The sequence below is a fragment of the Panthera uncia genome, chromosome E3 (genome assembly GCF_023721935.1).
Source record: "Panthera uncia isolate 11264 chromosome E3, Puncia_PCG_1.0, whole genome shotgun sequence".
Classification (NCBI taxonomy): domain Eukaryota; kingdom Metazoa; phylum Chordata; class Mammalia; order Carnivora; family Felidae; genus Panthera; species Panthera uncia.
The window spans coordinates 26,734,101-26,756,795 of NC_064815.1; the positions used below are offsets into that span (position 1 = coordinate 26,734,101).

Consider the following 22,695-nt stretch of genomic DNA (forward strand, 5'->3'; position numbering starts at 1 on the left):
GCCTGCGAGAGCCAGAGCGAGAGCGCGGGCCGCCGGCACGGACCCTCCCGCGCCTCTGCCCAGGCCGCCGCCGCCGCCGCAGCCGCCCGGTGCGTCCGCACTCCCGCCGGCCCTTCCCCGGCACGGCCCCGAGGGAGGTCGGGCCCCTCCCGGGGGGCGGCCGCCCTCGCCCCGCGCACCTGGCGCCCCCTCCCTGAAGGGCACGCCGTCCTCCCGGGCGGCCCGCCTCCTTCCCACCCCCGCGCTCCTAACGGTCGCCCTCGGGCTCCTCGGCAGCCCTGCCCGGCCCCCTCCCGTCCATCCGCATCCTCCGCCTGGCCCGCCCGGGGCCCCCCGACCCTAATGCCCGGCGGTCCCCGGAGACTTCCCCGGCGTGCCTCCGGGCTCTTATCGTAATTAGCTGGGCCCAGCGGCTCTGAAAGTCCAGGCGTTCCGTGACTTTGGCCAACGTGGAAGCCTTTCCTCTTAACCAAAGCACCTCCACTGGGTCTTCACCTAAATCTCCTTTCCACGAGCGACATTAGTGCTTGGTCATTGGGGTCTCCTTGCTCCCTGTTGCCTGACCGTTTTCAACACCTAAGTCTCTCCTGTCTCCAGGCCAGGCTCTTCCCAGCCCAGCGCCTCTGATGCAGCAGCTCCCCGGCCACGGCCCCTCACACTTTGGCTTTTTTTTTTTTTCCCCCTCCTTCTTCTTCCTTCCTAAGTTAACTTAAAAGCAACCCTCATCTCGCATTTCTTACCCAGCCGTTACTAGAATTCCCAGTAAGCTCCCAGGTCTGGTCCTTCATAGGGCCCCGGCCCTGGGAGATGCTAAGTCAATTGTTGTTGGCCCATTCTTTCCTCCACCCGCCCCAGTCTCACTGCCCTCTCCTTATTGCTGTTTGCCCAAAGATCAGCCTCCACACAATCTCTCCACTGCTCCTCTGAGCTGGCAGTTGTACCTTAGCCCTCCACCCCCCCGCCTCTGCATCTGAAGCCCTATGGGCGCCGACAGGCTAGTCCCCTTTGCCACTCACGATGTGGGAGTTTGCTCTCTAGGTCCTTCATCTGTACTGTTCCCTGTGTGTCTCAGGCCACCCACCCTCACTCAGCTCCAGTCTTAGTTTCTAGTTGTTGGCCTGGTGTGTAATTGGGAAGGATCGAGACGGATCTGGATTTTGTGTTGCTGCCTTGGTCTGGGGACCCAGGGCCTTAGGAGACCTATATGGTGATTACAGTCAAGTGAGTTGTGTTCCTAGACCTCTGGCCCGGCTTTTTAAGCCAGGGGACAGATTAGTATTGTTGCCGTTTGAGAAATTAAAGGACTGTAGTTTGTTGTTGTCTGTGGTTGGAGTTAGGGGTAGAAAGAGTAGTCTCAATTTAAACAGCAAGGGAGAAGAGATTGCTACGTGAAAGATTTATAAAACTAAAGGAAATTTAAAACGGCCTGAAACTCACAAAGTACTCAGGGTGCTTCTGCTGCTAGTGCATCCCTTCTCCAGTCTCAAACAGAGTGTCTGGGGACATGGGGTCCCCTGTGGGGCCAGCTGCATCCTTCCTTGTTTTCCCTGGCTAGGTCCCAAGACTGGGCAAGTGGGTAGAAGGGATCAAATGAGGTAAAGTGTGAAAGCGCTTTGAAAACTTAACTGGTAAACGTGCCAAGGGGCGTTATTTGTCATGATGGCTCAGAGAGGAGAGAGCTGGGATCGCTCACCAGGTGGGGGAAACATGGGCTTGCACCCCTTTCTGAGCTTTCTCAGTTACCCTCCTGGGCCTGGAGGGTCTTCGCATCCTGAGAAAGGGCAGAGTCACTTCCCAACAGGTTTGGGACTGGGCGGTTGTTGGTTGCTCAGATGTTGGGGAATTTAGGACTCCACTTCTGTTAATAGTGGTACCTTTCTGTGCCAAGGCACATAGCTCTGGAATGGGGCTAATTTTAGGGTTGATGGAATGAGGAAATAACGTTAACTTAGCGTGTGCTAGGACTGCCCATTCTTGGGATCTTTTTCTTCTCAGGGTTCTGAACCCCAGAGAACAGGCTTCCCTCCTGTTCCTGCAAGCCTGTTGTGAACACCCTGGACCAGTATATCTTTTTCCCTCAACTCCAGCAGGGGGCAGCCTTTTAATAGCAATAAATCTAAAGCTCGGAGGGAGAGGGTGTACCAAGGCCTGAGAAAGAAGATGGGGCAGAGGGATGGAGGGAGCCGGGCAGGCAGATGAGGCAGGCAGGTGCTGAAGGTAGGGGTGGCGGGTAAGCGGGAAAGAGCCTAGAGGAGACGCTTAGATCAAGAAGCCAGGAAAGGGTGCTGCCCCCAGTCCTGTCTGCTCTCTGTCCCGGCCCTTTCCTTCACTGGAAAGGGATCCAAACAGGTGGCTTCGAGAGTTTGTGATAGAGAAACTTTGCACAATTGTTTTCATCTCTTTAAGGATTTCCCTCCTGGCAGGGTTTCAGATTTCTCTCAAGGGACGGTATAATTAGGAAAAGATTTCCCTGCTTTTAGGGGAGACTGAACTGGAATAAATTTGGTTTCTCCTGTCTTCTGTTCTTCCCCGTAAACACAGAGCAGGCTTTACCTGCGCTTGTGATATGGAGGAGGCGTCCTCAGCCCGGGCACTGTCGCCGCATTGGGCCCACTAATTTCTTGTTGTGGGGGGCTGTCATGCGCCTTGTTGGAGGCCAGTAGCGCCTTTCAAGTCATGCCTACCAAAACCGTGTCCAGATACCGCCACATGTGCCCTGGAGTGCAGGCGCCCCCAGTTGAGAACCCCTGGCTCAGAGGACACAGAAGCACGCCTGGTCGGAAGGTGGGAACCACTGGCAGCTCGTGTGCTGCTTTGCAGTGCTTCCTTTGGTCTGAAGGACGACCCGACAGCCACCGGCTGCTGGACCAGGTCCCCCTGTGGCCAGGCCAGCCCGGAGACGTGACTTTCCTCCAGCCGCTCCTCTGCTTCCTCTGCCCTGACTGCCTTTCCTTGCTTCTGCAGTTTCCCTGCTTCTCACACCGGGAACCACTTTTCCTCAGTTTGCCAGTCTGCGACCGGGACAGAAAGGTGAAGGCCGGAAGAGGAGAGCTGCCTTTGCCACTCCCTGGAAGGGAGGGAGGGTGAGTTGTCCCTGTTGTCTCACAGTGGACTTCCATGAGGATGGGGCTCTTCTGGAAAGAATCGCAAGAGGCTCAGAACAGCCTCTCCTGAGGTTTGTTTGCAGGAATGTGGGGTGTTTTCTTTGGAGTGAGGAGGACCTCGGTATGTAATAGGTATTCCCAAATGTCTCTTTTTTTCCCCCTAAACCTTTTTTTTTTTTTCCTCCTGCCGGGGTGGCGGGGTGGTAAAACAGGCCATTTAACCATTTTTGAGTGTACGATTCTGCAAGGTTAAGTACGTTCACGTTGTGCAACTGTCCCCACTGTCCCATCTTCAGAACTCTTTCGTTGGTCCCACTTTGGCTGAAACTTCTTGCCTATTAAACACTTCCCAGCCCTGGCCCCTATTGTTCTATGTGTCTCTAAATTTGGCTGCTCAAGGAATCTCAAACGAGGAATCCTGTGGTGTTTGCTCTTTTGTGACTGGGCTGTTTCATTTAGCATAGTGTCTTCAAGGTTGATTGGGCAGATTAGGTAAGGGCTGTAGCATGGAAAGAAGGAACCTTACTCTGTTGTCCTGGGAGGCCTGCGTGAATCCAGTGAAAGGAAGAGCTTTTCAAATGTTTTTATTTATTTTTGAGAGAGGCAGAGCATGAGTGGAGGAGGGGCAGAGAGAGAGAGAGGGAGACACAGGGTCCAAAGCAGGCTCCAGGCTCTGAGCTGTCAGCACAGAGCCCAATGAGAGGCTCGAACCCATGAACAACGAGATCGTGACCGGAGCCGAAGTCAGACGCTTAATGGACTAAGCCACCCAGGTGCCCCTTTTCAACACCATGCGTCTCCTGAGAGCCACGTGTGCCGTGGTGTGCTCTGTCACCAGGAATGTCCAGTTGGGGCTGTTGCAGAAGAGATGGTCATGCCAGGGACAAGTCCACCCTGTTCTAGACAACCTCCAAAGCTGGGTTTCCTCCTAGGACACCAGGATTTTGGAAGCGGGTCGCACTTCTGTCATGGTGTTCTGCTTTGTCTTCCCATCTGCAGCTGTGAGAGCTACTGCCCCTTGACCCCTCTGGAAGAAACCCTTCCGCCTTTCTTCGCAGAATCGTGGAGTCTTGGACTTGATGGAAACCGTGGAGGCACTCTGGTCCGGCCTCCTCCCCAGCCAGTGAGGGAAGCCCTTGTGCAGCTCCCTGAGACCTCACCCACCCATCCTTGCTCAGAACCGCCAGGGATGCGCTGCCCCCTGAGAGCCTCTCCTGCTGTTCCTTAGGAGGACAGGTCACTGCCACTACTTCTGTCAACCTCATTTTTACTTTATGGTGAGAGGGGCTTTTGCCTAGTTTGTAGCATAATGTTCCCTTTTTGGTTCTTAGTAGTTGTGATGGGGCTCTTCCCGATCCCTGGAAAAGTGTGGATTCCTGTTGGGTAAACCAGGCCAAGGGGGCACTGGCTGGACTCACCTGCCTATGGCCTTCCGTTTGCCCTGTCTTTGGCCCTGGGGGAGGGGCTCCTCACCGCCGCTCCCATTCCACTGGCTTTCCCCCCAAATGGAATCCCTGGATTCTAGCCGCCAAATAGGCGGCCCTGAGAGTTTCCAGGAGGGAGGTAATTTTGCTCCTAGGTTGCATTTGTAATTCTTTCCATAACTGATGTTTTTTTGTCTCTAGGGTATTTGTGGCTCTGATGTTTTGTTTGTTGGTTTCCTTGCTTGCTTGTGTTTTACCTTTGTTCTCAGTGTCCCCCATGCCTCAACCAGCCCCTTCCCAAATACCACGCCACCCTGCGGGGGCGCTTAGGCCTGGAGAGGTACCTGGCGTGCTCTGCCACAATGCCAACGCCTCTGTTAGCTCTGCTGGGTCAATTAACTGGTCTTAAGGCCTAGCGGGGGGGACAGAGATGAGAAAGAGCAGGGTCCGTGGCTCCCTGCGCCGGGTAACTAGAAGCCTCCCGCAGCTGTGGATCTCCCCATGTTGCGGGCCAGGGGAGGGCCAGAGGTGGGGAGACCCATCCGGCCCGTTAGTTTAACCCCAGTTTTGTTTTCTTGCCTCTCCGTAAGGATCTTTCCCTGATGTGAAGCTCCCTCCCTGGACACCACTGTAGTCAGGTCAGCGTCCTGTAGCTTGGAGACCTTGGTTCATTCCAGCACAGGCCCCTGCCTGAAGAGAGCCCCGGCCTGGCCCTACCTGCTTCCTGGGGCAAGGCTGCCAAGTAAGTCTGGGGTAGAGGGAGGTATCCTTTGTTGAAGCTGGAAAGGGCTCCGGCTGCCCTGTTTCCTTCCTTCCCCCAGGTCTTCCCCCGTCGCGACAGTTCACTTAACTCATGGTGTGAGTGGCACGTGGCTGGCTTAGGTGAGTCCTTTCAGAGTTCATTAGGCGGGATTCCATTTTTTCTCTTCTTGTGGTTTTCTAGGTGTGTGATGTGTTGTCTCCGAGGCCTAGTGTCCCCGTGTCTCCACAGGTGTTTGGAGAGTGAACGCCAGGTCCCCCCCCCCTTGTCACTTCAGCCCCTCGGACCTTGAGGATACACCTGGCTCCACAATGGCAGCAGAGACCCTCAATTTTGGGCCTGAGTGGTGAGTCACACATGCTTTGGATGGCTCAGAGAAACCAGGAAGAAGAGGGCTGCCCGGATTCCTGTTTCTCTCCTTTCCTGTGTCCCTTTTCTAGGCTGAGGGCCCTTTCCAGCGGTGGCAGTGTGGCCTCTCCACCCCCGTCCCCTGCCATGCCCAAATACAAGCTGGCTGACTATCGCTACGGGCGAGAAGAGATGCTGGCTCTCTACGTCAAGGAGAACAAGGTGGGGCTAGGCGAGAGCGTGGAGTGCGTGGCCCTGTTGCCCTGCCCGTTTGGTCTCAGCCAGTGGAGGGGGTCCAGGAGCACGTGGGACCTCCGCTCTGCCCCGGTTGACAGGTACCCGATGAGCTGCAGGACAAGGAGTTTGCTGCGGTGCTGCAGGAGGAGCCACTGCAGCCCCTGGCGCTGGAGCCTTTGACTGAGGAGGAGCAGGTGGGCCTGGGCCGGAGCCTTGCAGGGCAGGGTGCTGGGTCTCCATCTTGGAGAGAGGGGCCAAAGCGGGAAAGACAGGTGGTGGAGGTTGTGGTTCTGGGCGGGGTGGGGGGGGCGGCGGGTGCCTGGGTCCTCACTCCCACCCCTGGCTCCCTCCTCAGAGAAACTTCTCCCTGTCAGTGAACAGTGTGGCTGTGCTGAGGCTGATGGGGAAGGGGGCCGGCCCCCCCCCTAGGTGGCGCCTCCCGCGGCAGGGGCAGCACTCGGAGCCGAGGTAGAGGGGGTGACCACGTGTCCGGGGGCGGGCCGAGGTGGGGCCCATGGTTTTGAGGGTGCAGAGAGACGATCGGGCAGGCTTCCCACGTGCATCTCCTCCTTTCTCCAGGCCGAGGCCGTGGTGACAGTTGCTTTTACCAAAGAAGCATCGAAGAAGGCGAAGGGGCCTTTGGCCGAAACCCCCGGGAGATCCAGCGTAGCCAGAGTTGGGATGACAGGTGCTAGCAGCATCATGGCAGAGCAGAGAAGCCCTGTGGCGGGTTCTGGTGTCGTGTGGAGTGGTTCCGCGCCTTTGGCATTAGAGAGCAGCAGGGGATTTGCTGAATAAGCCTTGGTCACAAGTCTTCCTCTTTGCCTCCCAGCTCCCTGCTGCCTTCCTCTCTTCCCATTTGTCCTGTGACCTCCTATTCTAATGTGTCCCCTTGGGCTCCCTCCCAAGACTGACTTTTCCCTAACTGCCCCCCCCCCCCCCCCCCCCCCCCCCCCCCCCCCTCTCCGGGCAGAAGGGACAAGTTGTGCAGAGATGCTGCAGGTTGGGGAGGGGAAGCTGTCCTGGTTTGACCAACACCTTTTCCTTCCGCAGAGGCGAGAGAAGGTTTGAGAAGTCAGCCAGGAGGGATGGAGGTATGGAGAGTGACAAGGGCGATGGCCGGGTCCTGAGGGTCCCTGAGAGGTGGGGGGAGGACTGAAATGGGTGACCACATGAGGGGAAGGTGTTTCCCGGGGGAGGTGGTGGGAGCAGGAGGGCCCAGAGCTGGGCTCCTCCTTTATCACGAGGTGTGTAGTAAGAGTCTTCCAGGAACCGTGGCTGCCCTTCCACTGACTGTGTCTTCCCGTCTCCAAGCGCGATCCGGGTTTGAGGAGGGAGGGGCTGGCCCGAGGAAGGAACATGCCCGCTCAGATAGCGAGAACTGGCGTTCTCTCCGAGAGGAGCAAGAGGAAGAGGAGGAAGGCAGTTGGAGACTTGGGGCAGGACCCCGGCGAGATGGCGACCGCTGGCGCTCAGCCAGCCCTGGTGAGGTTGGGGCCGGATGGGTGTTGTGGGGGGCATTGGTGGCAAGAGCTTCCTGAGGGTGTGTTCCCGCAGCCGGGTGGAGGGAACAAAAAGTTTCCTGCAGTGGAGCGGGTGGGAGGGCAGACTTGGAGATGCCGGTTCCCGGTGGGGGCGCGGGGGCCGGGGGTTCCCAGTGGGCAGCAGAAGAGCGAAAGCCAGCTTGCCCAGGATACTGATTCTCCTTCTCTTGACTTTTTCTGCCCAGATAGCGGTCCCCGCTCTGCTGGCTGGCGGGAACATGGGGACCGGCGTCGCAAGTTTGAATTTGATATTCGAGGGGATCGAGGAGGGTGTGGTGAAGAGGAGGGGCGGGGTGGGGGAGGCAGCGCTCACCTGCGGAGGTGCCGAGGGCCTGACGGCTTTGAGGAGGACAAGGATGGGCTCCCCGAATGGTGCCTGGACGATGAGGATGAGGAGATGGGCACCTTTGATGCCTCTGGGGCCTTTCTGCCTCTCAAGGTATTCGTGAGGGGGCGAGGGGAAGGTCTGTGCTGGCGGGTGGTGGGACCTACCCCAGCAGGGGCCTCTCCCACTCATCCTCTGCCCCTCGTCCCCACCGGGTTCCGTAACCCCATGCAGAAGGGCCCCAAGGAGCCTATTCCTGAGGAGCAGGAGCTCGACTTCCAGGGCCTGGAGGAAGAGGAGGAAGAACCTTCTGAAGCGCTAGATGAGGCGGGCCCTGAGGCGGGTGAGCCCAAGGAGCAGGGTGGGGTGGGGAGGAGAGGAGGCGGGCAGGCAGAAGGCCCTCACCAGGCTAGGCACCAGCTGTCCACCCGCCTTCAGGAGAAGGTGGCCTGTGAGAACAGCGGGTGTCGTCGGGCGGGAGGAACGCAACGGGGCTGTCTGAAAGGCAGGGTGCCAGGCGAAACCCCGATGTAATCAAGATGACCTGTGAAAATTCCTTGGAGGACTTAAGGAACGTGGTGCCAAGAGTGGTGTTGCGTGTACAGCCCTAGGCGGTGACCCGGACACGCTCCCGACGTGTCTGGTGTCGCAAAGTGGGGTTTGTGGTGCTGATTGGTTGGATGTTAGCGGGGTCGACCAAAGCTAGGTGGGAGGATTCGGTGTCCAGAGGCCTAGATTCTGGCCACAGATGGAGGGTTTATGCCAAGTCATCTGTAAGGCCTTCCAGCCGGTTGGTTTTGAATTCTGGTAATTGCCCTTCTCTTTCAGGAGGGAAGGAGCTGACCCCACTGCCTCCCCAGGAGGAAAACTCCAGCTCCCCACCCCCACTGCCCACCTTGGGCCCGCTCTGGGGAACTAACGGGGAAGGCGACGATGCTACAGAGAAAGACCTGCCGGCGACTGAAGGTAGCCTAGGGTTGATGGGGGCGGGGGACGCTCCCCTTCCTTGGAGGGGGCGGGGAGAGAGCTAGAATCACAGCCCTCTCCTCTGGAATGAGGGTGGTTGGGGGGGGGGGGTGTTTCCTTCCTGTCTCGGGATCTTCTGTTGCACTTCCTGTCTTCACTCCTAGACGATATGAGGGGGATGCAGCTGAGTCCCGGGGTGGGCTCACCCCCTGGTCCACCCGGAGATCTGGAGGATGATGAAGGCCTGAAGCACCTGCAGCAGGTGTGGGAGAAGCCTAAGAAGGTTCTAGGGATCCTCCCCTACAGAGGACAGGGGGCCGTTGTTCCATCTGTCGCCCCCCAGTTCCTACTTTCCCCGTCTGTCTGCCTTGTGATCTGACCTCCCGGTTCCACCCTGACCTCAGCCTCGGCCTCGTCTTGGTGTTGCCTTCTTGGGCCGTTGAGCCTTCCCTCTCTCCCTGGTCTCCCAGGAGGCAGAGAAGCTGGTGGCCTCCCTGCAGGACAGCTCCCTGGAGGAAGAGCAGTTCACGGCTGCCATGCAGGCCCAGGGTCTGCGCCACTCAGCAGCTGCCACTGCCCTCCCTCTCAGCCACGGTGCGGCCCGGAAGTGGTTCTACAAGGACCCACAGGGGGAGATCCAAGGTGCTCGTGGGGAGTGGGAGCCATGCAGTGGGAGCCATGCAGTGGGAGCTCGGGGGGCGGGGGTGGGTGGGCAGGAGGACGACCTCATTCTTGTTCAGGGCTTCTCTGGCGTAGCTTTCTGACCGAAGTCCCCTTTCCCTTGGTCCAGGCCCCTTTACAACACAGGAGATGGCGGAGTGGTTCCAGGCGGGCTATTTTTCCATGGCACTGCTTGTGAAGCGGGGCTGTGATGAGGGCTTCCAGCCACTGGGTGAGGTGATCAAGATGTGGGGTCGCGTGCCCTTTGCCCCGGGACCCTCACCACCCCCACTGCTGGTGAGCACGTCCACCTGGAGAGGAGCAGGGCGGGGAAGCGGGAGCCGGACGGATGGCGGCGGGTGGTGCGGAGCGAGACCAGGTCAGAGGCACAGAAGCGCTCTGGCCCCCACTCAGGGCAACATGGACCAGGAGCGGCTGAAGAAGCAGCAGGAGCTGGCGGCCGCGGCCTTGTACCAGCAGCTGCAGCACCAGCAGTTTCTGCAGCTGGTCGGCAGGTACGGGGGCCTTGAAGGCCTTGTGGGTCAGGCCGGGCGCCGGCTGTGTGGCCTCTCCCCGCTCGACACCAGTCTCCGTGTCTGCAGCCGGCAGCTCCCGCAGTGCGCACTCCGGGAAAAGGCCGCTCTGGGGGACCTGACGCCGCCCCAGCAGCAGCTCACTGCGTTCCTACAGCAGCTCCAAGCTCTCAAACCGTCCAGGTCCGGGGCCAGTCTGTGCAGGGGGGGAGGTGGGCAGAGCCGAGAGGGACTCCCGTCCTGAGAATCCTCGCTCTGCTCCTCAGAGGCGGGGACCAGAACCTGCTCCCGACCATGAACCGGTCCTTGTCGGTGCCGGATTCGGGCCCCCTCTGGGACATACATACCTCAGCCTCATCACAGTCAGGTGTGTGGCCAGCCTGTCCCCTGCCCCCACTTTCTGAACCCCAGTGCCCCAGTCCCGGGGGGGCGGGCCAGGGGCTCTGTGTCTGCTCCCACCCTCTTGCGCTCTAGCCCGGCGGCACCCTGAGCTGCTTCCTGCAGCTGCTTTGCTTCCTGCAGGCGGTGAGGCCAGTCTTTGGGACATACCAATTAACTCTTCGACTCAGGGTCCAATTCTAGAACAACTCCAGCTGCAACACAAAGTGAGTGGGCTTCAGGGGGCTGGGGTCCTGGGGTGGCAGGGGCCGGACCGACGCAGGGGAAGGCTGGGTGCCCCCACTCTGCCGTCTGAGCTGGCTTCCTGTGCCAGTTCCAAGAGCGCAGAGAAGTGGAGCTCAGGGCGAAGCGGGAGGAGGAGGAGCGCAAGCGGCGGGAGGAGAAGCGCCGGCAGCAGCAGCAGCAGCAGGAGGAGCAGAAGCGGCGGCAGGAAGAAGAGGAGCTGTTCCGGCGCAAGCAGGTGGGTGCCCAGCTGGGCCTCCCCCGCCGGGCTGGGGCCCGCGGCCGGCCACGCGCTCTCCCCGCGTCTTCCCGTGTCTCACCGCGTCTCCTCGCGTCTCCTCGCGTCTCCCCGCTCCAGGTGCGGCAGCAGGAGCTCCTGCTGAAGCTGCTGCAGCAGCAGCAGGCAGCGGCCGCCGTCCCGGCGTCCCCCGCACCCAGCTCCCCGCCACCGTTGTGGGCCGGCCTGGCCAAGCAGGGGCTGTCCATGAAGACGCTGCTGGAGCTGCAGCTGGAGGGCGAGCGGCAGCTGCATAAGCAGCCCCCGCCTCGGGAGCCTTCGCGGGCCCAGGCCCCCAACCACCGTGTGGTGAGCAGGCGGGCCAGCCCTTCCCCCACCGATCGATCGGCCGGTCTTGAGCCCTCAGGAACCCCTTCCAGTTACAGTTCCCAGGGTGACCGGGGGTGGGGGGAGCGGGGGGAGGGATGGTTGAGCCCAAGGTACAGACCTGACTCTGAAGGCGCTCGCTTCTGGGCGGCCCTCACCTTGCGCTCTGCCACCTAAACGAGCCCCCCTCCCCACCTAGCTGTTTGGAGTGTGTGTGTCTGTGTTTGGGTCACCCTGACTTCTGCCATCTGTAGCAGCTCGGGGGCCTGGGCGCTGCTCCTCTGAACCAGTGGGTGTCTGAGGCTGGGCCACTGTGGGGCGGGCCCGACAAGAGCGGGGGCAGCAGCAGCGGTGGCCTGGGGCTCTGGGAGGACACCCTCAAGAGCAGCGGGAGCCTGGCCCGCAGCCTGGGCCTGAAGAACAGCCGGAGCAGCCCCTCTCTCAGGTGGGTGCCGGGGTCTGTCTGCGTGGTGGGGCGGAGGGGGAGGCCCTGACCTGCCTCAGCAGATTTCATGCCTCCGGTTCGTCCCCGTCCTACTCAGTGACTCGTACAGCCACCTGTCAGGCCGGCCTGTGCGCAAAAAGACAGAGGAGGAAGAGAAGCTGCTGAAGCTGCTCCAGGGCATCCCCAGGCCCCAGGACGGCTTCACCCAGTGGTGTGAGCAGATGCTGCACACACTGAGCACCACAGGCAGCCTGGACGGTATGGGCAGCAGCCCCTGAGGGTGCCGGGCTGGCCCGGGGCTTCCCGACCTGCATCGGGTGGGCCCTGACAGCCCGCCTCTCCTGCCCCTTAGTGCCCATGGCTGTAGCGATCCTCAAGGAGGTAGAATCCCCCTACGATGTCCACGATTATATCCGGTCCTGCTTGGGGGACACGCTGGAAGCCAAAGAATTTGCCAAACAGTTCCTGGAGCGGAGGGCCAAACAGAAAGCCAGCCAGCAGCGGCAGCAGGTGAGGCTCCATTGGCTCCCCCGGCAGGTGGGATGAGGTGGGATGAGATCGCCCCACACCGCGCTGACCCAGCTTCCTTCTGCGCCCCGCAGGAGGCTTGGCTGAGCGGCGGCTCCCTGCAGACAGCCTTTCAGACCAACCACAGCACCAAACTCGGCCCTGGGGAGGGCAGCAAGGCCAAGAGGCGGGCTCTGATGCTGCACTCGGATCCCAGCATCTTGGGTAAGTTTGGGGGTGCGGCCATGAAGGAGGCTTCTTACTCGTACGGGGCGGGGGCCTGGGGAGAGCTCAAACCCAGCTTCTCCCCGGCTTCAGGGTACTCCCTGCACGGACCTTCTGGTGAGATCGAGAGCGTGGATGACTACTGACCAGCCCGTCCCACCAGCCCCTGGGCTGTAGGCCAGGGGCAGCAGCAGCGGCTTGGACCCTTGGGTCCCCAGCCTGCAGGCTCCCCACGGGAGCATAGGAGGAAGCAGGGGCAGGGTCCCCAGCACTTGTTACAAACCACACGATGCACCTTAACTCACCCACCACGAGGCACTTTACAGATTGGGGGGGAAGGGTTTTTGGTTTTTTTGTTTTTTGGGGGTTTTTTTTGTTTTGTTTTTTCTTTTTTTAAAAAGCATTTTAAACCGCATTGAAGAAAACTGTTAGGAGAGACAAAAATTGTTAAAAACTAGACTCTAAGCACCCCTTCCCCCTGTAGGGACAGTGAGGGTGACAGTGGAAGGTCCACAGAGGTCTTTTGGGGTTTTTTTTGTGTATGTGTGTGTGTGTGTGTGTGTGTGTGTTTTGTTTTTTGTTTTTGTTTTTTAAGAAAAAAGAAAATGGAAAAAAAAAGGTTAGGAGATTTAAGGAAAAAAACACACTGTTATTTTGGGGCAGTGGGGACACAGGCCCCATGGACCTGTCCTGCCTGGCCCCCAAGGCTGCACTTACCCTCCCTGCCCCGCAAGGTGGGCCATTGGGGTAACTGGAAGCTGGGGTGCCAGCAGTTTGCACAGCGAGGCCCCCTCAGCCCCGCCGGCCGGACCCGCTGTGAACGGCTCCCTTTGTTGCTGTGACCGTGGCAGAGGTGTCCGTGGTGGGGGCCAAAGTAGCCCCTTGGCTTTGCTGCTTTAGGGGAAAGTTGCACAAATGGGCCGGGCCGCCTCAGCTCTCTAGGCTGCCATCCTGTGCTGGCTGACGGTGGGGAGGGGGAGAGGGCCAGCCGGTGCCAATCTCTTCTGGCCGTCAGGGTGACGGGACTTCCACTCTGGCCCTGGTGAGGGGCTTCCCCCACTGCTGCCATTTGGGGGGACGGCCTGGGTGTGAAGCTGAAAGCCTCAGCTCCCTGCCTTGCCACATGAATGTATTCTTTGGGCCACAAGCCCCTGCTGCGCCTTCTGCCTCAACCCCGTGCGAGGTGGGAGTAGAGCAGTTCCTCCGGGAGCTGGAGAGAGAGGCACCACTTACTGACTGTTTTCTCCTGTGAAAGGGGCAAGAGGAGGGCCTAGGAGGCCAAGGGAGTGGGCAGCATGGGGCTTCGGGTTGCAGTGTGGGGGCTGTCAGAATGGAGCTCCCCCCGCCTGCAGCCAGCTGTGTGGGAAGTGGACCACCCAGCCCTGCTCTGAACCCCCCCCCCCATTGACCAAATGGGAGAGGAGCCGGTGGCCTCTCCCCCTCCCTGCTCCCCTGATGTGTTTTTAATGTTGGGTAAGGTGTGGGGGTCAAGAATAGAAGTGTCGTCTCTCCTGGGTCAGGGGAAGGCCACCCTTCTGTTGCTCACCAACTTCTCATTCCCAATCACCTGCCTGGGTTTGTCTCCATTTGTGTGTGTTTTTCTTTTCTTTTTTAACAGTTTGTTGTATCTTTTGGGTTTCTCATCTAACTTCTCCCATTGACCTCATTGCTCAGAGTGCAGTATTAGGGCAGGAATCTGCCACTGCCTCCCCTCCATGAATGTATTTGTCCTTCCTGCCCTGGGGAAATGGGGAGTGGCCCATTTTCTTTCCCCATCCATTCTTAGACCACATTTTTTTTCTTTTTTTGTTTTGTTTTGTTTTGTTTTGCACCAAAGTGGCAACTGGGTCAGTGTTGGGGGATAAAGCTGGCCTCGGGGGTGGAGGGGCACCCTCCACCTGCTTCTCCCTGGTTTCAACAGTGTTAGCGTCCGTGAAAAGACAATATTCTCTCTAAAGCAATAAGGGGTGATGGGCCAGGGGGAAATGTCTTGCTGCTGCTGGCCCCCCAGCTCCCCCTTTCCTCACGCCAGTATTTGGCGGCATTAGAGGTGTCGGGGGAGTACTGTTGTGACTGAATGTAACCGCCCCCACCCCTGCCGCAGCCAATGCAGGGGAGGGGGGTGACACTCTTCCCTGTTTCTTCCTTCCCCTTCCCCCCAGCTAAAGAGACTTTGAACTTAGGGGGCCCTTGAGCCTGGAGAGGCCTTAACCCTGTGAGGAAGTGTAGGGGGGGCCCTCTCCCACCCCCATCCCCTTCTGAGAGTGGTCAATGTTTACAAGCCCCTGAGCCCCCCAGCCCAGGGACTCCACCCCCATTGCTGTCCTTTCCCACCCGTCTTCCTGGGCCCCAGCTGCTCTCCCACCCTCCTGGGTTGGGGTGGGTGCAGGGGCTGTTCTGTATCCCCTTGTCTGCCTTGGACCCACAATCTCCCCCCACCCTCACCCTGTGTGACTCCCCTCTCTTCTACCTGCCCCTGTAAATATTCCCCTTTCCCCAATAAAACTTGGTGTGTGTTCTCCCCTCTTGATTCTGTGTCTTGTCTTGGGGAAAGGGGCATTGTGATCGGAAAGACAGCTCTGAGCTAGGAACTGAGCTGTGGGCCGGGGCAGCTGTGGTCAGCCAGCCAGAGTCTGGGGGCTGTGTGTGTGTGTGTGTGTGTGTGTGTGTGTGTGAGTGTGTGAGAGCACCCGTGGCCTTGCTGGGCAGGTCCTCCTGCTTGACTTCCGCTTGGGCTGGAGAAGGAGTGGGAGTTTCTCTCTGGCCCTTACTTACAAGGGCCCAAACTCCTGCCCCCCCCCCCCCCCCGCCCTTGTCTGCCCTGGGGACAGAGATCTGCACTGAGAAAGACACAAGGGTAGAGACCAGGTACAGAGTTGGAATTGGTTCCTTTATGGAAAAACTGAAAATATAATAAAAATTAAAATAAAACCAGTTTTAAAAAAGCCAGCCCCTGGAGTTTCTACCTCCTGCCTCTGGCCCTCCAGAGGGATGAGGCCCCAACCCCAGGGCAGCAAAAGGATGAGGGCTTTCTGCCCCTCCTCTCCCCCCATTCTATCCCATCTTCATCTCCACAGTGGGGGCCCCCGGGAGGAACCAAACCTGGGTAGGGGAGCAGGGACCCAAGGCCCGGTGGCCCGGGGAAGGGGGCTTGGTGTACACCCAGCCCCAAAGCTCCCGGTCTGTAGTGTGGGCATGGGCAGGGCCCCTCCTGGCCTGGGCTCAGTGGGGTGGCAGCTGTTAGTTCCAGATCTTGAGGAAGGAGTCCCAGGAGCCTGTGGCCACAGCCATGCCATCATCAGTGACCCCAAGGCAGCTCACGCGGTTGTCGTGGCCAGCAAGGACACCTGTGTGGAAAGAACATCAGAACTCCCACCGGCTGGCGGCCCCGGCCCCCGCCCCCGCCCATCCCCAGCGCACCTGCACGATCACCCTTCATGGCGTCCCAGATGTTGCAGTTGAAGTCGTCGTAGCCAGCGAGCAGCAGCCGGCCGCTGCGGGAGAAGGCAACAGAGGTGATGCCGCAGATGATGTTGTCGTGGGAGTACATGAGGAGCTCCTGGTCGGCCCGCAGGTCAAAGAGGCGGCACGTGGCATCATCAGAGCCCGTGGTGAAGGCATAGCCATTGGGGAAGAACTGCAGGACATGGGACCAGAGTGGGATGAGGGCACAGAAAGGCCAGGAGCCTGGCAGAGACAGGCCGGCCCAGCTCTGTCCAGAACTTACAGCCACGGCATTGATGTCTGATTCGTGGCCAATGAAGGTCTGTCGGCACATAGAATCCCGAACGTCCCACAGCTTGATGGAGGCGTCACAGGCACCTGACACAAAGGTGCGGCCATCAGGGGCCAGCGACAGGGACATCACATCTCCACTGTGTCCGGCAAAACCCACCGTCTGCTGTCCTGTCTCAATGTCCCAAAGGGCACTGGAGAGATGACAGGAAGAAGGAAGGGGTCAGAGAGAGGTCCCTGCCCCCCTTCCCCTCCAAGTGAGCCCAGCCCTGACAGAGCCTCCTCCAAGGAAGGGGCATGGCGGGGGGGGGGGGGGGGGGCCACTGGGTCACAGGAAAGGGAGGCAGAGTGTTCAGAAGCCCCTCACCCTCTCAGGGCGTGTACTACATGCTAAGCACCAAGGCAGGGGCCCCCCCGGGGAGGAAGTACTGGTGAGCCCTGACTACGTAGCCCTGGCAGGGCCTCACCAGGTCGTGTCCCCAGAGCTGGTGATGATTTGGTTGTCATCCAGGAAGCGGCAGCATGACAGGTACCCTGGGGAAAGGGGCTGGTCAGCCGGGTCTCTAAGGGAGGGCAGCACAGCCCCTCCCCCCGCAACAGCACCCAAACCCTGCCAGGTCCTTCTCACCAGTGTGGCCAGGCAGCTCCCGGCTGACCCTGACATTGCCCTCACGGGTCTTGAGGCTGTAGATGGAGCAGATGTTGTCCAACCCCCCACAGGCCACAAAGTTCCCTGAGGGCGCGTAGGCACAGGTCATGACCCAGGAGGAGCGCAGAGGGATGGCATGGACCTAGAGAGGAGGAGCAGTGCCCAAGGTCAGAGCCAGCCAGGGCCTGCAGCCCAGCCCCATCCAGCCTCAGGCACCACCTCTACCTTGTTGGTGGTATAGCTGTCCCAGATGATGAGCTTCCCGTCCTGGGAGGCGCTGACCAGCAGCCTTTTAAAAAGTGGCAGGGAAGAGGCAGAGGAGTCAGGGTAGGAAGCTCCCCCCGGAGGCAGGACACCTTTCCCCCCCCCTTCACCCATCTGGTGGGAGGCCCTCTGAGACTACTCCCAGCAGCAGCCCAGAAGTCCCTGTTCATTCGGTCCTATTTCCCACCCCCTGGGACTGGGAGCCATGGCCTCCCCAAATACGTCCACAACATGGGGATCCTGTTCATCCCACCAGATCAGCAAGGTTGCAACCCTCACCCCACTCTGCCTGCTATGTTCAGCCCAGGGCAACACAAAAGCTCGGCACACAGCCCCAACCACTCGCACACCACACCTTGAATCTGTCCCCCAGTGCATGGCATAGATTTTTGCCAGGTGCCCGCGGAGGGTCCTCCGTGTCCTCATCTGAATTCTCCCCACTGGGTCCAGCCCAGCTGTGATCTGGAGGTAGAAGCAGAATGGGCTCAGGGAGGTTCGAGGTGGTGTGGCCCACCAAGCAGTATGCCTCTAACACTTGCTCCTTCCCTAAACCCCAAGTCCGGCCCTGGATTCATCTCACCTGGGTCAGTGTTGAATCCCCACATGCTTTTCGGGCATCCTGTAAGAGATGGATGGCAGAACCATCAGAGAGACAGGAGAGGCGAGGAGGAGACAGGGAAAGAGGTGACAGGGGAGTGGAGAGAAGACAGGGAGCTACTAGGATAGCCACACACACACACAAATCCCTCCCCCCACCCAGTACGTGCAGGCCACCTGGCCCCGCCTGCTCAGCCTCCCCAGCCCAGCGGCCAGGCCCTCACCCGGATCTGGTTCCGGAGCTGCTCAGCCTCCTGTCTCAGTTGCTCCAGCTCACTCATGGCGCCGGGCCCGTGGGGCGGGGTTGGGGGCGGCTGGGGGCCGCGGGACGGGGGCTGGGGGAGACAGCTCCTCGCCGCTGGCCCGAGGCCTGGGGGATGCAGGGCTGACGTCAGGCCCAAGGCCGCCGGAGAAGAAGGGGGGAAAAAGGCGGGGTTGAAGCCCGGCCCGGAAGGGGTAAGCGCCGGTCGGAGGGGGGAGGGGACAGCAACGGCGGCCGCGGTCCCCCAGGCTGAATTGGGGTCTCTGGCACAGAAGGGACGTTGCCCAGGAAGAGCTGACTTCCCTAATCTTCCGCCCCCCGGAAACGGAGCGGGAAGTGCAAGAGGAAGCGCAGGGGAAACCCCTCCCTCGGACAGCAGCTCGGGCGGGACACCCGCGGCAGGAACTGAAGGGGGGGGGGAGGAGGAGGGGGGCGGGGAGAGTCCCTTAGAAAACAAACCTGGCGTCCTCCCGGGCCGCACAGACACCGCCCTCCTAGCACCTAATTTTAAAAGGGGCGGTGCCTCTTTAAATTCACCCCCACACGCCGCACACCCTCCACACATACCCCAGCTTCGACTGGGGTGGGGGAGACCAGAGGGGGAAGCTGGGCTGTTCGTGGGGTTGCCTAGGCAACCGTCACCCGGACTGAGAGCACCTCATTGGTGAAGTGCCCCCACCCTAGCCCTGTTGCCAAGGCAACCGCATCCACGGCAGAGACCTGTAGGGTGGGTGACCCCACCCCCGGCCCCATCGCCCCCGCCCGACCCAGCCTCCCGCCCCGACCCAGAACCGGCCAGGGTGGCTGTTTACAGGATTTGGGAAAGCCGATTGGCGCTAATAGGTTCGGGACGGCTCACCCCGGATAATCCCCGGGCCGGCTGCGCCCCATTAGCCGCCCCCGGCGGGCGGAGGCGAAGGTGGAGGGGAAGGCAGCCCCTAGTCGCTGCTCCCTCCAGCGCCGAGGCCGCCCGCCCCGGCGCGCCCGCAGTAAGCCCGTGGGAGCCGTTCTCGAGTAATTAGTGCTCCGAGGAGAGGTCCCCGGCCCCGAGGCGCGGAGCTGCTCTCTCCCAGGCGCGGGCGGGCGGGAGAGCTGGCGGCCCCAAGCGGCCCGGCCTCGCGCCCTCGGCACCCCAGAAGCCCAGTCCCTGGGCTCCGCGCCGGGGCCCCAGGGGCCAGGCTGGCTCCGCTCCAGGGCCCCGGAGTCCTGCCCCACTCTTTGGACACCTGTGTGATCAGGCCATGCACACTGCTCTCTGCCGACCCAGGCGTCCCCCACCCAGCTCCCACTTCCCCCAGGCCCTGGGCGTTCCTCTTTCCCCCTGACATTTCCCCTCTGTCAGTTCAGCGTTTTACGCTCGCGCCGGGGGATGCCCTTCCAAAAAAGCGGGGGGGGGGGGGCAGAGTCTCCCACTTCACCGCCCCAGCTCAGGACAAAGCCTCTTCCTTCTAGCCGCCAGCAGCCCAGGCCGGGCGGCAATGCCAGAAGCTGGGGGCAGAAGGAAGCAGGCCAGGAAGAAGCCGCTGGGGGCGGGGGCGACGCTCCCAGCCCTCAGTCCCCATCACTCGCCGGAGCCCCCTCGGCTGCCCCCGGATTCTGGGCATACAGTAGCCGGGGCCCCAAGGAGAAACAGGGGTGCCACCGCCTCCGCGGGTCTGGCGGGGCGAAGGGGAGGGGACATGGGAGGGTCCCGGATCTGGCAGCTGGAAGGCGCGGGCCGGTGCCGCGCTGCAAAGCGCAGTGGGCCTGGCCCTTCGGCCCCCACGACCTCCATTTTGCCCAAAAGAAAGCTAGGCGTGGGGTGAGGGCGCCCAGGAGCTGGGCTTGAGGTTAGGGCTAGTAGAGGGAGCAGGGTGCCGAGGTCTCCGGTCTAGGGTAATATGGCCAGAAAACACCGACAGAACCCAAGGGATCTGAGGGTAGGGTGGAGGCGAAGGGAAGGGTGGCCTCGCGGCCTTGCCTGCCTCTCTGAAGATTCTGGAGTTTTGCAAGGCGAATACCGCCAGAGGTGCAAAGAGGACACGAGGGGTGCTACCCAGGGGCAAACGAGAGGGCGGTGATCGGGGGGAAAGGGGGCGGGACGGGGCCTACAGAAAGCCCGGAATTTGGCCCCCAAACTTCTCAGGGAGCAAGAGGCAGGAGGGGCTGCGACAGGGTCTGGGGTCAGGCAAAACGCCTCGGACGGTGCAAGGAGCGCGTGCATTTCTGGGAACAAGGGTCCCCCCCACCCCAGTTCCCCTTCCGGGTTTGGGAGCGACGGAGCCAGAGGAAGGGAGGGGAGGTCTAGGGTGCTACGTCCGCTCCCGAGAGGCCAGACCAGGAGACAGAAGGAAGAGAGGTTCCCCCATGGGAATTTGGGGCTGGGGGAGAGAAGGACTCCTTTTGCCAGCGGAGGTACCTGTGGCGGTGGGACTCTGCGAAGGGTCGCTAGAGCAGCGCGGGAGGTCCTGTCTTCCTCCGCGGCGGAGGCGGCAGCGGCGGCGACGCGGATGGATTTCCTCAGTCACCCCAACTCAACCGTCCAGCGCTGCTCTCCCCAGAGCGGAGGGATCCCGCCCGCCAGTGACGCGGCCGTCGCCGCCGCGCCCAGGGCCCGGCTGGGCGAGACCAATTCCTTAGTGGGGGGAGGCCAGAAGGCAAAAGACCACTTAAGGGGCAAGAACTAACCCCGTCACAACAAAGATATCACACCACACTATTTCGACGCAAAACGGACCAAAAAGAATGCTTCGTTTTCTGAAAAGGAGCAGGACATCCCCCCTGGGACTGGAAGAGATGGTATCGGCACAGGAGCGGGGGGGGGGGGGGGAACCGCTCTCTGGTCACGTGACCCACCCTCCCGGATTGGGCGGCTCCAGACTGGGTAGGGGAGCTTGACGCCCCAGTTCTGAGTTCGGCACGCCCCTGCTCCAGTGAGACCACGCCCCTCCAAGGTCCAGGACAGAGCTCGAGAGATCCCTACCCGCGCGGGACGGAGCAGTCGGTCTTGAGGCTGCAGAGGGACGCTTCTGAAAGTCCCCGAGGAATGGTGCGGGACCCTGAACCTGAGAATGATGAGAAGAGCCATCCATGCCCAGGAAGTTCCCCAGCGTTGCCCCCTGGGCTTTTGTAGAACTCTGCCGGGCTGCATGACACTGTAATAACAACTCCTATTTTTTGAGGTCCATACTTATTTAGTCCTCACGACAGTGCTGTGAATTTAAGTACTGGCATTGTCCCCATTTTATAGTAGTGGAAACAGATTCCTAGGGCTGCAGAGTTGAGATATGAACCAGGGTGGCTTTAGCGACTTAACGTGCAGGGATACCAATACTAATAACCTCTTGAGTAACCCTCCAGTGGACCCTCCCTGCAAAGGAATGAGAATGAAAGTGTTGCCTTCCTGTCTGCCCTGCAAGTCACGTTGGATTGTTATGAGAGTCTGACGGATTGTGGACATGCTTTGGAAGGTTCAAGTCACCGAAGAGCCTTCATTGAGTCCTCATCCAATTGAAAAGTGAAAGTATCAAAACAGACACTTCTTATAGGCATTACAAAAAGTTTTCACAGCACACTATTTTTAAGAAAATAAGAAAACAAAGTCAGTCTTATGCACAAATCCCATGTATGTGCCCTCACCAATTCAAGGATATATTAGCAGTAGATGATAGATGTCAATTAGGCATTAGCATATGGAAGGGACCTTACAGATAATTTCCTTCAGTTTCCTCTCAGTCTACAGATGGACAAAGTGACTTCCCCAAAGTCACTTAAAAAACTGGTAGCCCAGAGGCACCTTGGTGGCTAAGTTGGTTAGTTCGGCTCAGGTCATGATCTCATGGTTCATGAGTTCAAGCGCCACATCAGACTCACTGCTGTCAGCACAGAGCCCACTTCAGATCCTCTCTCTCTGTTTCTCTGCCCCTCCCCCACTTGTGCTCTCTCCAAAATAAATAAAACATTAAGAAAGAAAAGAAAAGGAAGGAAGGAAGGAAGAAAAAACTGGCCGCCTACGACTAGAACCCAATTTTATTAATCTCTGTAGGGCATCTGACAGTGCTTCCTCTTGCTTTGCTTTCCATGCTAATACGCTTCTTTGTTTGAACTCGTTCAGCAAATATTCACCTAAGTCCCAATGATGCATCAGGCACCGTCCTGGGCACTGAGGATATGACCATGAACTGTGAACCCTCCTCTGCCTGCAGGGAGGTTATAATCTACAGAGGAGGCAGTGGTAGATGATCGTTGGAATGACGATCAGTGCTGGTGGCTTGGAAGTGCATTGACTAAGAGCAGAACACTGGCGGGGGGAGGGTGGAGATCAAAAATTTTAAGTTGAGACATGTTAGGTTTGCAGTGCCTAGGAGAGGTGCTCAGAATACTCAGAGGGTGGTTGTCAACGCAGGTCTGGGGCTCCGCAGAAGAGTATGAGTTGGAATAGAGCCTTAAGAATGAGTGGCGTTTTAGAGCAGATGAAGTCATAAAGAGGTTCAGGGAAAAGACAAGATGGCCTAAGACCAAGCCCTGAGGAACTCCAACATTAGAGGTCAGGCAGAGGAGAGGAAGCTGCCAAAGAAGAAGCCAGAGAGCTAACAGGAAAATCAGGAGAATGTGGAGTTCTGGAACCCAAAAGAAAAGAATGTTCCAAAAAGGGAATGGTAAAACTGTTTTGAATGCTGCAGAGAGATGAGGCAAGCCTGCACTGGGAAGTGTGCGTGACATTGAGAAACAGGCAGGCCATGGGTGACTTTGTCAGGAGCCCTTGCAATGAATGCTTTTCTTGCAATAGGTTGAGGGTGAGAAATGAGGCAGTGGAGACAGTCAAAGTGGCCAAAGCTCTGAGAATCTTGTCCTGGAGGGGGTGTAGAAGGGTGGGGCAGTGGTGAGAGGAGAATCTGAAATAAAG

General features: G+C 59.5%; 2 protein-coding genes across 2 annotated transcripts; one reads left to right on the plus strand and one right to left on the minus strand.

Moving 5' to 3' along the window:
• Positions 1-112: 112 nt before the first annotated feature.
• Positions 113-14,824, plus strand: GIGYF1 (GRB10 interacting GYF protein 1). Its single transcript, XM_049638836.1, is given in 28 exon segments — positions 113-3,083; positions 4,163-4,381; positions 5,119-5,410; positions 5,520-5,634; positions 5,729-5,858; positions 5,972-6,067; positions 6,229-6,291; positions 6,293-6,341; positions 6,453-6,561; positions 6,927-6,967; positions 7,188-7,358; positions 7,603-7,856; positions 7,977-8,085; positions 8,571-8,708; positions 8,873-8,970; positions 9,179-9,350; positions 9,499-9,665; positions 9,783-9,883; positions 9,971-10,084; positions 10,168-10,268; positions 10,424-10,506; positions 10,614-10,760; positions 10,881-11,108; positions 11,381-11,571; positions 11,669-11,829; positions 11,924-12,081; positions 12,174-12,303; positions 12,397-14,824. Coding segments are annotated over 25 exon segments (3,099 nt in total). The 5' UTR covers positions 113-3,083; positions 4,163-4,381; positions 5,119-5,410; positions 5,520-5,599; the 3' UTR covers positions 12,450-14,824.
• Positions 13,900-20,368, minus strand: GNB2 (G protein subunit beta 2). Its single transcript, XM_049638837.1, has 10 exons — positions 20,209-20,368; positions 17,773-17,918; positions 17,532-17,570; positions 17,307-17,413; positions 16,913-16,976; positions 16,667-16,829; positions 16,506-16,572; positions 16,031-16,232; positions 15,724-15,940; positions 13,900-15,650 (listed from the first exon to the last, which is right to left on the minus strand). The coding sequence occupies exons 2-10, from the start codon at positions 17,827-17,829 to the stop codon at positions 15,544-15,546; spliced, it is 1,023 nt and encodes a 340-aa protein (XP_049494794.1). The 5' UTR covers positions 17,830-17,918; positions 20,209-20,368; the 3' UTR covers positions 13,900-15,543.
• Positions 20,369-22,695: the final 2,327 nt, after the last annotated feature.